This window comes from Protopterus annectens, chromosome 13.part0, assembly GCF_019279795.1.
Source record: "Protopterus annectens isolate FY-2018-M chromosome 13.part0, PAN1.0, whole genome shotgun sequence".
Lineage (NCBI taxonomy): Eukaryota > Metazoa > Chordata > Ceratodontiformes > Protopteridae > Protopterus > Protopterus annectens.
The window spans coordinates 1,274,255,930-1,274,273,394 of record NC_056747.1 but is presented as its reverse complement, the minus strand read 5'-3'; the positions used below and the strand labels follow the sequence as shown (position 1 = coordinate 1,274,273,394).

General features: G+C 37.1%; 1 protein-coding gene across 2 annotated transcripts in view; it reads right to left on the bottom strand.

Annotated features, from left to right (window-relative positions):
- The window catches only part of SRCIN1 (SRC kinase signaling inhibitor 1), a 2,370,959-nt gene that overhangs the window by 733,321 nt on the left and 1,620,173 nt on the right, over nt 1–17,465 (bottom strand). For both annotated transcript variants that reach the window (XM_044055283.1, XM_044055284.1), the window contains exon 8: nt 12,263–12,303. In XM_044055283.1, the coding sequence (XP_043911218.1) occupies nt 12,263–12,303 (41 nt within the window). The remainder of the gene's footprint in view (nt 1–12,262; nt 12,304–17,465) is intronic.

Below are 17,465 nucleotides of genomic sequence, written 5' to 3'. Positions count from 1 at the left end.
TTATACCTGTACCGTCTGTGAGTGTTTTACACCCTCAGGTCCCTCTGAAAATGGGCCTGGCGTAGCAAGGTCGACACAGTCAATAAAATATACATACACGTATAAGTACTCACTTCTGTGGTTGTCTCCTTTCAGCTTTTCCTATTTTACATTTTCAGATCTATCCTTTATAACATACTTTCCTTTACATTTATTTCTGATTGTTAAAAATGAAAAAAAAATTAATTGATAGACTGAGAGAGAAAATAAGAAGCACTTAATATCATAATATATCGGGCTCAATATCTATCACAGCACACTTTATAAAATCGATTCAGCTTTTTTTAAAAACTTCTGATAAAAAAAGGACCAGGTGTACTGTAGCCTGAGACACTACACAGATAAAATTAGGCTGGCATAAATATACATACCATAGCCTGCTTCAGTACCTTTGTGGTCACTTAAGGGTGAGTGGCACTGCTGATGAAAACTCAGCCAGACAATGTGGGAACAGACTGTGTGTAAACCATACGTTACTTTTCCGTTATCAGGGCAACACTTTAAACACGGTTGCTGAGCCCCGAATCCAGTCACTTATCATGTATTTTTTCTGTTAATATAACCAGGTGTGTGTAAAAGTTATTTTACTTAATATTTTAAAAAGAAGCTGATATTTCTAAATTTTACACAAACTGGATTTGAGCTCAATGATTGCGTTTAAAGTGTTTCCCTCCTGTGTACCAAACAGAAATCAAAGATAAGAACTGAACAAAATCCCGAACACGCAGATTTTTTTTTTTTTTTTTTAACAGTAATAATATGCTTGATCTTTGCCCTTAGCCCTACAAAAAATTTAAATTAAGCCTCTACCTTTAAAGTGTGTTTGTGTAAATCTCCTGCATGCAGCTGTTATGTTTCCAAAACTCATGAGTTGATTGGCTATCACAGTGCTGAGAGGGACTGTAGTTACCCATTAGAGCATATTGCGTTATTAAATAAATGTGTTCCATAGCAGTTAAAATACCAGTAGAGTCTACATGCAGACAGGGGTGAGTAATGGACATTTTGTCCAACAATGACATTGCAAGTCTGCTGATAGCAGTCTTTGCAGTGACAAGTTCATGCCACAGCATGATGAAAAAGGATGTGATATGCTTTTGCAGTTTTGCAAATATATTGTTAAGGCCTTGGTGCAGAGTAATGTACCCAGTTACCAAAGGGTCAGCTAAGTGCTTCTTTCGTTTGTGGAGGAAAACCGCATATAGTAACACTTGTAATTTAGATCAGATTGTGTTCATTAAGTAAATGATGCTGAATCATTTGCATCTTTCTTAGAGACGTCAGCTAAGGATGTCATTTATGTAGAAAGAAACAGATATATAAACACTGATGTAGAGAAAGGACATTTGTTAAAGTAGTAAGTGAATATGTAATTTGTATATGAACTTAAAAGTGGAAAGTGCGGACTTACTTTATCAGAAAAGTACTTTAATATTGTACATCAGTGTGAAATTATTAAGAATTAGTTGAAGCAGTAATCTGAAACCACAGTAGTAAGTTTAAACTCTGTGTGTGTGAGCTTGTAGAAAGAAAGAAGTTCCCTTTTAATTTGATTTTGAATGAGTGGTAGGAAGTGACAGACCTAATTTCAGACAAAAAAATGCTTGATAACCTGCTGTAACATTTTCCATTATTGGAGCAACACTTTAAATTCGGTCGCTGAGCTCCGAATCCAGTGACTTGTCAAGTCTTTCTACTCTTAATCTAACCAGGTGTGATAAAATATTTTACTGGATAATATTTAAAAAAGGAGATGTCACTTCTAAAGTTTACACAAGACCAAAAAGACATGACAAGACACTGGATTCGGAGCTCAGCAACTGTGTTTAAAGTGTTGCCATGATAACGGAAAAGTACCCTCCAAAGTTATAACGCACTGTTTCAGTGACCCTCCCTAAAGGGGATCAGTATAGTTACATGTATAACCTTAACCCCTTAACTGCTAAGAATTTTCAGGGAAGTCTTTTTCTGCTTTAACATTTGAATGTTTAACTGATAAAAGTACATTTATAGGGGCAAAATATGAAAACTTACAATTAAAAAGAGCCTTTTGCTTCCACTGAAGTGATTTTCTTCAAAAAATGATTTCTAATACAAATCATGTCAGTGCACTTATCTGTCTGCTACACTACATTAATATTATGGGGTACTTTTTGTTATTTAGGAGTTAAAAAGCAGAGAACTATGTATTTGTATTTATTTATTTTTGATATATGAATATATTCATTTATGTTTTATTTGTACTTTGTTTTGTAGTTGTGCAGTAACCATGTGCCCCACTCTAGACTCCCCTTCTATTTTTGGCTCGTATGTCCAGCATATCACATTGATCATAATCATCCATTATCTTATAAAGAAAGGATTTCAGGATGGATATTCAGCAGAATATGTCGGACAGAGGAAAGCAGGAATACTTGTACTAATCACTAGAGCAGTAATAGAAGAGGAAACAAAGATAGTAATGGTGGGTGGGGCTACTGCCAAGGGAGGAGGATTGCACTGGCATGTATTTATATTCCACTGAAAACTGCTATAATGGAGCTTAAGAACATTCTGGGAGAAATAATCAGCTTTCAGCAGGGAATATTACTTACAGGTGCAGCCTGGAATTTGGTTTGCAACAGTGAAGATGTGTCTGGGGGCCTAGAAGGGAAAATATAACAAATTTCTGAAGAAATTTATGAAAATATTTGGTATGGAAGACATGAATTCAGTAGCAGGAACTGAGAGAGAGTCTACATATTTTCCCCAAGGTACAAAAACTGACATAGACTAGACAGAAGTTATATTTCACAGCAACATGGGGATTTAATTGACACGTTTGACACTCATCCAATGACTATTTAAAATCATTCACCAGTAACAACTAAGACAAAAATGTAGGATAATGAATAAAAATGAGACACTTGCACTTTCCCACCTACCTATTAAACAGAAAGGAATTTTAGGCGTGGGTAGTGGAAATTAGCCAGGAGTTATTAGGAAAGATAGAAATTTCTACTGAAAATATAGTTAGGGAGTGGAATACAATTAAAGTGGAGTTTAAAAATAGTGTGTGGAAATAAAAGAAAAACAGATGTGGTTAAGAAGTAACAGCAATTATTTAGAGGAGGTGGCAAAGGTTAAAGTACTACAGAAGAAGGGGGATCTTGCAGGACAAGAAGGGGTATAACTTCAGAGTACTAAAGAGAAAAGAAGGGACTATCTGGATAATATGCCTGGGTTTAGAAAGATTGCTGTTAAGCAATTGTTTTTTGATAATAATTCCAGAGCACAAAAACTCTTAGCACAATGACTTAGGCAACAGAAGGTAGAAAGGGTTGTTGCCAAACTTAGGGAGCCTATAACAAGAAAACTAACCGGATATCCTGTAGAGGTATTAGAGATGTTTGTTTGTTTGTGTCTTTCGGCTTTTCCCGGTTCGGGGTCGCCACAGCGGAACTCCGGTCCGCTAATGATTGGCAGTAGATTTTTACGTACTGGCTTGCTGGGCCTAACGCACAATCTCCAACGAAGGAACACCCATTCACGCATGTCACTACACAGAAGACGCTCTGAGAATCGAACGGGCAATGTCTAACTGTGAGGCGACAACGCTACCGCAGCACCACCAGAAATTTTATGAAAAGTCATATCCAGCAGAAGAATATGGAAATCAGGAAAACACATGAATGGAAGTATTAATGGAAGATTTAAGTTTGCCAACGTTAGAGTCAGATGAGGCTCAACAATTGACAGGAGGAGATGAAATAAAAACAGTGATGTAAAATCAATCTGCAGGAAAGTCTCCAGGATCAGATGGTAATCCTGTGGGAGTTTGGAAGCTAGGAGGGAAGAAGGTCACAAAGATCTGGAAGATTTTGTTTAACAGTATTTTAAAAGGAGGGGGAGAACCAGCATCCTAAAATAGGGCTGTGGTGGCTGTAACACCTAAAGACAGTAAAGACCCTTCAGACTCAGATTCATATAGACACATTTCAATTTTAAACCATGATTATAAAGTGTTTATGTCTACAGTAGCTAAAAGAATGGCAAAGGTGCTGACAAAATTGATAGATATGAATTGATCTGGTTTTGTGGAGGGGAAGCAAACATTTGACAACATTAAGAGAACAATGATGATCCACAGGGAAGCAGAATGTAAGAAACGATTGCTGTTGTTGGTGGGTGTTAATGCAAGCATTCAAAGGCGAAGGGTGGGATTTTACAGTAGGGTACTGGAAGCATGCGTATTCCCTGATACAATAATAAGGTTCATTGGATAATATATGAGGGATCAGAGGCAAAATTAAAGTGGTTTGTCTCTGATAAGTTATGTCTGTACAGAAGGACCAGGCAGGGTTGTCCTGTTTCCCCTTTGTTATTTGCATTAAATTTAGAGGCATTGGCAAAGGAAATAAGGGACTTAGAAATTCAAGGACATAATTGGTACGGTAATCAAGAAAAGTTGTCTCTATTTGCAGAAGATATTATTTTGTACCTAATAAAACCAGAAAATGACATATCCATGTTGTGGGACATTCTGAGACAATTTCAAGCTTTTTTTGGGATATAAAATTAATGAAGACAAAACAAAAGTTATAGCTGTATTCTATGTACCCACACATGAATTGGTTCAGCAATACCCATATTTACTGGGATACGATAAAATTAAGTATTTAGGAGTATGGGTTGAAAAGATTTCTGTTATGGCAACTAAGGATATATGGAAGAGACTAAACGAAAATAAAAACTGAGAAACTGGAATCTCGTGTTTATAGACATGGATAGCAAGATGCAAGCAGAGAAAATATTGTCAGTCCTTTTAGTTTTATATACAGGTCAGGCATATTTATATCAAACACAGAAGCAGTGGACAGTAATTAAGAAATAGTTGAAGTATTTTATCTGGGGAGGAAGATGGCAAGGGTAGTGTGAGATAAGATGATCCTTCCAACAGAACAAGGTGGTTTAGGATTACCTGACTTTAATGGATATTTTAGAGCTACACATTTATGGCTTATGCACATAACACAAGCAGAAAGCTAAAATTCAAAGTAGAAAGGGATGATGATGAAGCAGGAGGGGAATTCAAGGAATAAGGAGAGAGTGTGATTTTGGATGTAGAGCCTTCTGGAGAATAACAACAGCTGTACAGAATATTCTATTCATAAAGTAGCAGAAAGTATTCTAAGAATTAAGCCAGCAAGACAATAGAGAAAGGAGATTCTGCCATTAGGGATGACTTCAAATAACAGTACTGAAAATAGACAAGGGGGGCAGGAATTTACTGGAAAAAATGACAAAGGAACCAAGATATTGGAAGCAAATAACTAGAGAGGAAAAGTTAACAGAATGGGAAGTGGCTAAGAAGACATTTGGTCTGCAGGCTAAAGATTACCTACCATATCAGGGATGGATATTCAGAGTACAGACAGAGAAAGGGATTGTGAAAGACCTGCTCTGAGTTTTTAGCTGAATCGAGATTAGAAGCTGGTCTTAAAAAGGTATAATTAGTAGGGCATATAAAATACTGCACGATAATTATAGGAATCAATCAGAGGAGGTTAGAACAGATTGGGAAGAGAGATTGGATAAGCAGTTCACAAATAAATCAATTTAGCCAGTCCTGGCTGAACTTCTGTGCCAATCCTGACTGAACTTACTCACTATATTTCGCTCACCTCCTTTAACCTAGATCACACTTTACCCTCTACAGCCTCCTATTCCAGTCCTTTTTGTATTCCCCACTACCTAATCTTATTTAATTCATCTCTGCAGACATTTTCTCTACCTCTTTCTTCCCTACTCACCTAAGCTACCTGAAGACACCCTACCCTGCACTCTTCCTATAATCTCCTTCTCTCCATCTTTAACCATAATACGAAAAGCATCTCTCATACTAAGACATCATTCAATTTCACCTCATTGTCTCTAATCAGGTAATCTCTGATATCACTTTAAATATCTTATTAGAATTGTGTCAGGTCTCATTTACATATACTACACAATTTATTTGTTTGTTTATTAATTTATTTATTGACATTTGTTGACCAGGTTAGTCCAACAGAGCAGAAGCCCTTTTTCAGCAGAGTCCCGAGAAGAAAACCTCCACAAGTATTACAAAAAAAAACAAACCAAACAAATTACACAAACTTCCATGTAACAAATAAAATGAGAATTGAATTTTTCTTCATATATTCTCTTCAGCTCATGTTAATATCTGTACATGCTGTTTTGTAATGTAAGATGATAATTTGTGATTTAAAATATCTGTACTTGATTTTTGAAATATTGTGACTGTGGAGATTTTCTCCCTGGGCCTCTGCTGAAAATGGGCACTTTCTGCTCCAGTCGGACTTTCCTGATAAACCAATGTCAAATAAATAAATCAATAAATAAACAGTGGGAGGATGTATGTCTCTCAAATATACAACAACATCTAGAAGATTTAGAAGTTTTGCTTGGAAGTGTTTGCATACATAGTTTTATAACCCAGATAGACTCCAAATAATTTTTCCTAGGGTAGATAGCAAATGGAGGTATGATGGGGAAGAACGAGGTAACTGGGAACATATGTTATGGCAGTGTAACAAGTTGGCAGATTTTCAAAAATTTCCTACAGTGTACTTTGTTAGAAATATTGGGTGAGCAAATGGGTGCAATTAAGGAAATTATTTTTTTTAGCTGGGAGACAGGATCTCCGTTGCCTGGGTAAGACCTTGTTGAGTTTAATTCTGATAGTTGCCAAAAAAAGATTACTAAATTGTAGAAATCAAAGTCTAAACCAACCATACTTGAAGTAGTGAATATTGTAACAGATATAAAAGAACAGGAAGTGGGATCTTTAGAAGAGGGTAGGGGCAAATTACATAGAAAAAAATGGCAATTATGGGGACAATACATGCAGAATAATGTTTTACAGGAGGAGTGAGGTTTAAGAGATGGCAAGAATTGATCAATTTTTGTAATGTTGGATTAATCAAAAAGAATGAACTGGTAGTGATGGAGCAGAATACCAACTTTAATAACAAGTGATTATTAAAAAGGTTAATCGGTTTCATCTAAAACCAATGTAGACATCATCAGAACCATTTTCTGAATACAAAAACTAAAAAAAAAAACTAAACAAACTCCCCCTTAATTTATAAGCATGGAAACACACAATGCAACAAAGTATCTCATACCCGCCAAAAGCATTTAAAGTGACCATGCCATATAATAGTGTAAAAAACAATCAATCAATGTAATCACAATATAACTATAGACACGAGGCTTTGTATTTTGTATTGCCTTGTTTAAACCTGGACAATTGGCAGCATCCAATCTTAATTGCCAAACTAGTTCTTTATACATCAAGCGGTTCTCCCAGTCACCTGTCAAATTTTCTTTACTCAAGCACTCCAATTTGCAGAATTTAAATGTAGTAAAATCCGCACACTTTAAAACATGCCTTCCAAGGATGGTTTTGGCATCTTTCCAGCTGATACTATATAAATGTTGGTAAATAAGTTTATTTAAAATGGCAGACAATTCTGGCACCTGGCTAAATACACTAATTTGATAGTATAGCAGTAATATCAACCACTACTGAAGAGTCTAAAGAATAGTGTATTACCAAATTGCAGTTACTAATAAAAGGTCTGTTGCCGCGATTTACAATCTCCTCTTGCCTATCAACTTATCTATGGTCTGGCAACTTAGGCAGACCCTTTAAAATAATAAGTGCATAGACTCTTTAGACATTAAAAACATCATATTTTAACACTGGCAGATCTTGCAAAGTAACAATGGTCTTATAGACTTATTTGACAAACTACCAGCCTGCATATTTAAAAATAGATCTAATATAAAATGAATTTTCGAGATACCCTGTGTGACAGTGCAAATATTAAAACCTTTAAATGTGGCAGGTGCAGGCAGTGTGCATTTATTGAAACTAATTACAACTGCACATTGTGGGACAGAATACAAAGACGGATCAATAGTGGTCAATATTATTGCTACACTACCAAAATAGTGCATTTAGCCATGTGCCAGAATTGTTTGGCTTTTTATGTTGGTAAGACTAACAACACTTTAAATAAACATATTTTTCAATATTTATATAGCATCAGCCAGAAAGATGACAAATGTGCCCTGGCAAGGCATGCTTTAAAGTGTGCAGATTTTACTACATTTAAATTATACATATTGGAGCGCTTGAGTAAAGACAATTTGATGGGTGACTGGGAGAACCGCTTGATGTATAAAGAACTAGTTTGGCAATTAAAATTGGACGTTGTCAATTGTCCAGGTTTAAACAAGGCAATTTCTGTCAGCAGTGTTTTGAAACACAAAGCCTCATGTCTGTAGTTATACTGTGTTTACATTGATGTGTTGTTTTTGCATTATATGGCATGGTCACTTTAAAGGATTTTGGTGGGAACTGGATACTTTGTTGCATTGTGCATTTCCTTTATTATAATTTGGGGTGGTTGTTTAGTTATTGAGGTTTTGCATTGATAAAATGGTTCTGATGATGTCTACATTGGTTTTAGACAAAAGCACTTAACCTTTTTAATAATCACTTATCTTGTTATTAAAGTTGGGATTTGACTCCATCATTGCCAGTTCATTCTTTTTGATTTTTTGGATTTGTTCTTACGTTCTGTGTGGTTGTCTACCATTGTAGTTAATGCTGGATTAATGATAACTGCATAAAAATGTATGTGATATATCATACTTGTAACTGTGAACAAGATAACATGGTTTGTTTCCTTTTATATAAATGTATATTTGCCTATGTCTTAAGTGATAATTCAATAAACTTGTTAAAAAAGATCATCCATTAGCTGTAGTTTCTATGAGCAGACATCTAACTGTAATTCACTGGGAGTACAGAAAGCAGGGGGTGGTCTGGCACTGTGCTAACTGCTATTCACATTTTCTTTCCTGACTCCATCCCTTGCTCCGACTGACAGAGTATACATGGTACAGCTGTTACATTGGGTGCACACTGACAGATTATAAATGGTACAGCTGTTACATTGGGTGCACACTGACAGATTATAGACTGTATAGTTGTTATGTTGGGTACACTGACAGATTATACACTGTATAGTTGTTATGTTGGGTACACTCACAGATTATACATGGTATAGCTGTTACATTTGGTACACTGACAGATTATACACTGTATAGTTGTTACATTTGGTGTACTGACAGATTATACACAGTATAGTTGTTACATTTGGTGCACTAACAGATTATACGTGGTATAGCTGTTATGTTGGGAACACTGACAAATTATAAATGGTACAGCTGTTACATTGGGTGCACACTGACAGATTATACGCTGTATAGTTGTTACACTGGGTGCAGTGACAGATTATACACTGCATAATTGTTACATTCGGTGCTCTGACAGATTATAAATGGTATAGTTGTAACATTTGGTGGACTGACAGATCATACACAGTATAGTTGTTACATTTGGTGCACTGAAAGATTATACATGGTATAGTTGTTACATTGGGTGCTCTATCAGATTATACATAGTACAGTTGTTACATTTGGTGCACTGACAGATTATACATGGTATAGTTGTTATGTTGGGTACACTGACAGATTATACACAGTATAGTTGTTACATTTGGTACACTGAAAGATTATACATGGTATAGTTGTTACATTTGGTGCTCTGACAGATTATACACGGTATAGTTGTTACATTGGGTGCTCTATCAGATTATACATAGTACAGTTGTTACATTTGGTGCACTGACAGATTATACATGGTATAGTTGTTATGTTGGGTACACTGACAGATTATACATGGTATAGCTGTTACATTTGGTGCACTGACAGATTATGCATGGTATAGTTGTTACATTTGGTGCACTGACAGATTATACACAGTATAGTTGTTATGCTGGGTACACTGACAGATTATACATGGTATAGCTGTTACATTTGGTGCACTGACATATTATACACGGTATAGTTGTTACATTTGGTGCACTGACATATTATACGTGGTATAGTTGTTATGTTGGGTACATTGACAGATTATACACTGTATAGTTGTTATGTTGGGTACACTGACAGATTATATGCGGTATAGTTGTTATGTTGGGTGCAGTGACAGATTATACACTGTATAGTTGTTATGTTGGGTACACTGACAGATTATACATGGTATAGCTGCTACATCTGGTGCACTGACAGATTATACACGGTATAGTTGTTACATTTGGTGCACTGACAGATTATGCACAGTATAGTTGTTACATTTGGTGCAGTGACAGATTATACGTGGTATAGTTGTCATGTTGGGTACACTGACAGATTATACACTGTATAGTTGCTATGTTGGGTACACTGACAGATTATACACGGTATAGTTGTTATGTTGGGTGAACTGACAGATTATACACTGTATAGTTGTTATGTTGGGTACACTGACAGATTATACATGGTATAGCTGTTACATTTGGTGCACTGACAGATAATACACGGTATAGTTGTTACATTTGGCGCACTGACAGATTATACACAGTATAGTTGTTATGCTGGGTACACTGACAGATTATACACGGTATAGTTGTTATGTTGGGTGCACTGACAGATTATACACTGTATAGTTGTTATGTTGGGTACACTGACAGATTATACATGGTATAGCTGTTACATTTGGTGCACTGACAGATTATACACGGTATAGTTGTTACATTTGGTGCACTGACTGATTATACACAGTATTTTTGTTACATTTGCTGCACTGACAGATTATACACCGTACAGTTGTTATGTTGGGAACACTGACCAATTATACATGGTTTAGTTGTAACATTTGGTGGACTGACAGATTATACATGGTGTAGTTCTTACATTGGGTGCACACTGACAGATTATACACTGCATAGTTGTTACATTTGGTGCACTGACAGATTATACATGATATAGTTGTGACGTTTGGTGCACTGGCAGACTATACACTGCATAGTTGTTATGTTGGGTACACTGACAGATTATACACGGTACAGTTGTTACATTTGGTGCACTGAAAGATTATACATGGTATAGTTGTTACATTCGGTGCTCTGACAGATTATACATGGTATAGTTATTAAATGGTGCACAGACAGATTATATATGGTATATTTGTTAGATTTGGTGGATTGAGAAATTATACACTGTATAGCTGTTATGTTGGGTACACTGACAGATTATACATGGTATTGTTGTTACATTTGGTGCACTGACAGATTATACATGGTATAGTTGTTATTTTCGGTGCAGAGACAGATTATACATGGTGTATCTGTTATGTTTGGTGCACTGACAGATTATATACTGTATAGTTGTTATATTGGATGCACACTGACAGATTATACACTGTATAGTTGTTACATTTGGTGAACTGACAGATTATACATGGTATAAATGTTACATTTGGTGCACTGACAGATTATACATGGTATAGTTGTTATGTTGGGTGCAGTGACAGATTATACATGGTATAGCTGTTACGTTTGGTGCACTGACAAGTTATACATGGTATAGTTTTTACATTTGGTGCATACTTCCATTAGCCAAGACCCTTGCACCCTGCACTGTGCAGCCAACTAAGATGTGTGCTACATTATAGCTGATTCCTGCTAGATAAATGATACCCAGAAAGGGGCACTTATGTAGGCACGAATCCTTCCCTCATAAAAGAAATGTCATACTCTGGCTACTCATCTATCCCCATCATGTACCTTCTGGCACCAGAGCTGCTAACTGAAGACAAGTCACCACCATCATCGACAGACTCTATTCCACTGTACCAGCAGGCCAGCAGTCTGACAGATGTACTTCTCTGTGGATTATATGGCACTAGATTATGCCATGTACTTCCATCCTCATGCAGACTTAAGAGTAAAGTATCACATTGAGCTGATGCATAGTTAGAAAGCTATAAAAGGTGTAGCTTCTAAAAGCAGAGCCAACACTATACAAGGGTAGACGAATATAGATGAAACAGGCAAACCAGATGAATCCCTTTTCTCAAAATCATTTACATGATAACAGTGCTTCAAATTAATTTTGTGTTGATCTCTTGCACAAATTAAGTACAGCACAGATGCAATGGTATATACTGTTATTTGTGGAAATATAAAACAAAAAGATGTGAATGCAGACAATAGTCAACAAACAGCTGTAACATACAAAAACAAAGCAATATTACTCGGTTTAGAATACAAGATTAAATACGTACTTGCAGGAGCAGAATTCCCGTCCACTGCCTCAGTTTTCTCACTATAAAATAAATAAAATAGTATGTCATACATTTGCAGTCCACATTATGTCATTCATGAGTCTGTTATGAAATCAGCCCTGTTCATAGTTCATATTTCCTGTAAGCTGGGCACCTGTCTGGAAGATAAAGCAGAAAGACAGGGCCAAGAACTTAGGAAACTGCTTGACTGCAGCATTTAGAGATGAAAAGAATCTTCACCTTCAGGGTTTCAAAATGCGAACAAGAGCGATTTGCATGTAATTGGCATATAATTATTATGTAAATTGCTATGATCAAAAATGCAGATTAAGAAATAGAAGCTTTTACAGCCTTTTTGAGGTTGTACTGCAGTCTGAATACATTATCCATCTCTGAGGAGACATACTGGCTTTAAACGCAACCCTTGTTTCTAATAGTGGAAATTGTACCTTTCATTTTTTTCTTCTATTCAATTTTAGTTAGACCTTTCATCCTCAGCAAAAATGATGCTATTTTACTTGGCAATGCTTGCTTTACTACTGGCTCATCCCTAAATGAATCTGCCCACCTGTTTTTCAACCTCATTTGTTTCTGAACATTTACGAGTTAGCAAAGCTTTGAGCCACAGTCTCAAATTGCTACATGATGACTAATTTATCAACAGTGGAAGTCAGAAAAGCAGTGGACAAAAGGAGTGCTGAAACCTGCTCTGGGAATGCACCCTTCTTATTCAAATCATCATTTTCTCCTCAAAATTGCAAATTACTGTGAACAATACCAGGCTTACACACATTCCAGAAATGATTCAGCACATGGCCATGTGCAGCCTAATCCATTCTTCTGTGTCTGTTTGTAAACTCCTGAATCCACATCACTTTCGCTGTCTTGCATCCAGTCTCAATTGCAGTTCAATTCCCAGGACCCTAAGGTCATATGTGGCAACAGTGTACCCTCAGTGCTTCCCAACATCCACTGAAATACAGCAAGAAAACATTCAGCATTGATGGCCCTAAAACTGCTAATTCACTTCTGGTCAGTATTAGGAATAAGCCAGACATACCAAATTCACCCCAGCATGACATCAGTGTCTTATAAGACAGGAACATTCATTGCGCTTGCCATAGCAGACAATTTGAGTAATAAGAATTACTGAAAAATGTTTGGACAGATACATTCATAAGAGTCTCTGGTCATCTGTAAGACTAAATATTGCTTATCTCTGTGATCATTATGTAAATTTATGCTTTTTTGATGTGCTGTTTTTAGTGTATTTTGGTTATTTTTTACATCTATGGCTGAAAAAGACCCTGGTGAGGCAGTTCACTTACCTGTTCAGTAAAACATAAAAATAGAACAAAAACTTTTCTTAATGTTATTGTTTATACCTGATCTCAATAATAAGCAGATAGGTGAACTGCAGTGACAGGGTAGGAGGAGGAGGAGGAAGAATCAGCAGCATCAGTATAGAGGTTACAGGGTAAATGAGTACCTCAGCAGCAACACTGCAGAAAAGAAACATAAGAAGCGGAAAGAATGAATAAGTTCTCTTGGTACTTATGTTCATAACGCTCTCCTATTTGATCAAAATGTTTGTAGCACAGTCAGGAAATCTATCTATCCAGCTCAGGTAATTGCCAAGGGAATATCTTCACGATACAAAGAAATCATCTTACTGCTTTACACTTCCCTTAGCAAACACACCGTTAAATACAATGCCCCCTTTGGTATGTGTAAATTCAAGCAAATCCCTCATTTGGAAAGGCCCCAAAGATTTCTAATCAAGAAAATGAAAGGCCTTAAATCATTTAATTGCTCTGATAGATTACAATGATTCCCTTTATACTCAGTGACCCACAGGTGACTCATGTCCTGCTTTTCAGGTTGTGAAAGACCCAGTCCTATTTGACCTCCTGTTTCTTTGAAAAACCAATGGCTTTACAAACATCCAAACTGAGGACTGGAATCTATACTAGAAAATGAAGAAGACTTGCTGGAGAGATAGGTTCCAAATTCCCAGTCTATGGAATAAGTTACCACTACCGGTCAAACAAAGTACTACTCTGGCTACCTTTAAGGCTAGTCTTAATGGCTGGATACATAGACACAAATTTACACCAGGGTTATTATGAACGACCCACCTTGATTTGGAAGTTGAGCAGTATTAAGTGCTTGAAAAGGCTGGCAAGAACTTCTAAGTTTGTCTGCTAAAAGGTGTATATGGCTCGGCATTCTATGGTTCCTGTGATTGTTGGTCTGGTATTACTTCTGGGTTCCTATACAAGCTCATATAGTAGACAAAGCTGAACATGGAGACTTTTCCATGCAAAAGGAAAACTCTATCACTTAGTGAAAAATAGAGGGAAGACAGAGACTACACATCATGCAAGGTCTAAGAAAAGAGCCACAAAAGCAGTTAGAGCCATGTAAGATACATAAGAGAGTCTTATGGTTTGGAAGAAATTGAGATACAAGTGTTTCTGCAATACAGCAGTGTAAGCAGAAGTTTTGAAACCTGGCATGGTTCTTTAAGAACTACAAGGAACAAAGCCCGTGCTAGTCATGAACCAAACAGAAATACAGCAGTTCATTTTTGCTAATAAATTCATCTTGCAAGGTTTAATGAACTAGTTTGGCCATGAAAATTAAAGGAATGCATAAATTTCTGCTTGTAGTATTAACAGTGCAACTTGATATTTAAAAATGTATTTAACGTGAAGTTAATACTGCCTCTGTGGCACACAGGGATGATCCTCTGGCTGAGACCCAGATAACTCAGGATCAGCAACCCTTCCTGGTGCAGAAGAAGCTAAATGAGGAGGATGGGCCTGAGCTACAGACCATAATTCACTCATCAGGGACAGAAGCAGCCCTGAGGAAGGCTATTACAGTATGCAGTATGACAGGCCAACAACTCCCATAATAGAGTCATTCTGTACCTGGGAGCTGCTCATGTACAATAGCATGCTTGAGGGGATGACTGTCCAAGGTAACATAGGATGGTAGGAGTTGGATATATGGCTGCAGCAAAAGCCCTGGTGGCTTTCTGGATTATGGCTACCCATGGCCAGCTCTCACCCAATGAGGAATTAATGAAACTGGTCACATGACATGGCAGCTGACAGTATGTAACAGGAAGATGTGTGAAAACTACTCAGCCAACAATTTATTGTTATATTCTATAGCTAAATGTAGCAACAGTAAACAAAATATGCTAGTCAAGACTAAGTGAATATTGAGATATATTTACAATGGAGGGAAGATGAGTTGTGTGGGTGGGGGAGACATTGCACTGACAGAAATATTTCTTCTTGGACCATGTCATGGGAAATTACTGTTAGATATCATAGTGGAGAGTAAATGTTCAGATTAGTTTAAAGGTACCTGGGATAGGTGATGGTATTAGACGGGGTTAGGAATGAAAAGGTGGACACCTGCGAAGCATCAGAGGCAGCACTTAGGAAAAGTTAATGGGTTAACTTTTTTCTTTAGTCGCACCTACATATTTGTATCTGTAAATTCAGAAGACATTACTATAATGCTACAGAAGCTATAGTTAAAAATAAGTTATATGAGTACTTTACACAGTAGAGATGTTGTCAAGAGCATTAGAATACACATCTGACATTACAGATGATCTGTGTGTCTATGAGGTATGCTGCTGGACAAGTGCCAAATGGCTATAGGTGAACCTGGAGAAATCAGGAGCCCAGGTGTGGACATCAGAACAAAAGCAGGCAGAAAGATGTGAACCTGCTGCCTACAGGTTTCATATTCACAGCTTCTGAACCTTGACATTTTCCTTCTTGAGGGGTGTCCCACATTTTACACATGGCAGTCACTGTCCTTTACAACCCCAAAATATTTTACTATCTGAGGAACGAGCCTACCTCTCGAATGCGCACACTCTGAGCAATGGATACTGATCCTTGCATCTGTAACAACTGGACAAGGCTGCTGTAGTGTCCAGTAGCTGCTTTGTTTGGACATGACCTACACAGCATCAGCATTTAGTACAGTGTGTGGTATTTGAACTGTAACTAGGCCTATTCCTACACCCAGTTACATCAGCCATGCCATGTTCCCCAAATTCCTGTCTGGATGGGGTATCTGCTTCTTAGTGTCCAGACCTCTAAAGCCATACACTGTTTTGGTCCTACTTCCTCAGAAAACCTCCCATATCCACGGCTCTCAGCCTGTCAGTTTAAGTGATGTGTTCGTCTTGAAAGTGTCATAAAATCATGGTAAAAGATATGAAGACTGAATAATGTAGCAAGTCATCCATTTGGAAGCATACCTCTCAACCTCTTAGAGCAAGAAATCAGGAAAAGCCATAAATAAAAGTGGGACAAAGGCCCAAAAAACAGGAACTTTTTAAAATATTGCTCTTACAAACTTAGAAAGTTGATTGAATAACAAGTTTTGCACTAGCATGAGTTTTCTGAAGGGTATGAAGTCTGAAACTCAAATGTCTATCATTTTCTAACTTCAGTCTTGAATGATTTGCCACTAATTTGTCAGAAAAGCACAGTTTTATGAAAAATGGACCAAAAATATGAGGCAAAAATTTGGACATTCTGCAAAAATCTGTACAGTTGAGAGATATGTTTGGAAGACATAACCAAAAGATTTGCATGAAGGCTTTTCAAATGTGGCATGTATTTATTTGTTGGCTGGTATATTTACTAATTTATAGTTTAATAGATATTTTCAAACATTTTATTATTTTTCTAAAGTAATGTTTGTTTTGCTTGTGTTGCCTTCTGCCTTAGGCATGTACATTCAGGATCACACGAGCCTCTCTGCAGCTTCTGTTGCTGTCATGCTCCTTAGACACAACCTTTATCCTACTCAGGCTGGTAAAGGCTGGTGACTTCAAAGCAAGTCGTGGTGGGGGTGTAGGTATCAAACAAATGAATGGGTGGGACTCTATTACAGCAGGTCAATGACCTTTACCTGTGATCAAACACTTTTTTTCCAAAGAATGCCACAGTATGCACCCACTCCTTATAGCCACGTTACTTACTATATAAACACCTTACATGTATGCTTGCTATAAGCAAGGCCAGCCTTAGGTGAAATGGAGCTCTAAACAAAAGACTCTAACCCCCCCCCCCCCCATTTCACAGTAGTCTGCCATGTACTTTCTGCGGCCTTTCCCTGTTTTCTCTTCATTCTGACCAAACACCATCCATATAGATTACGT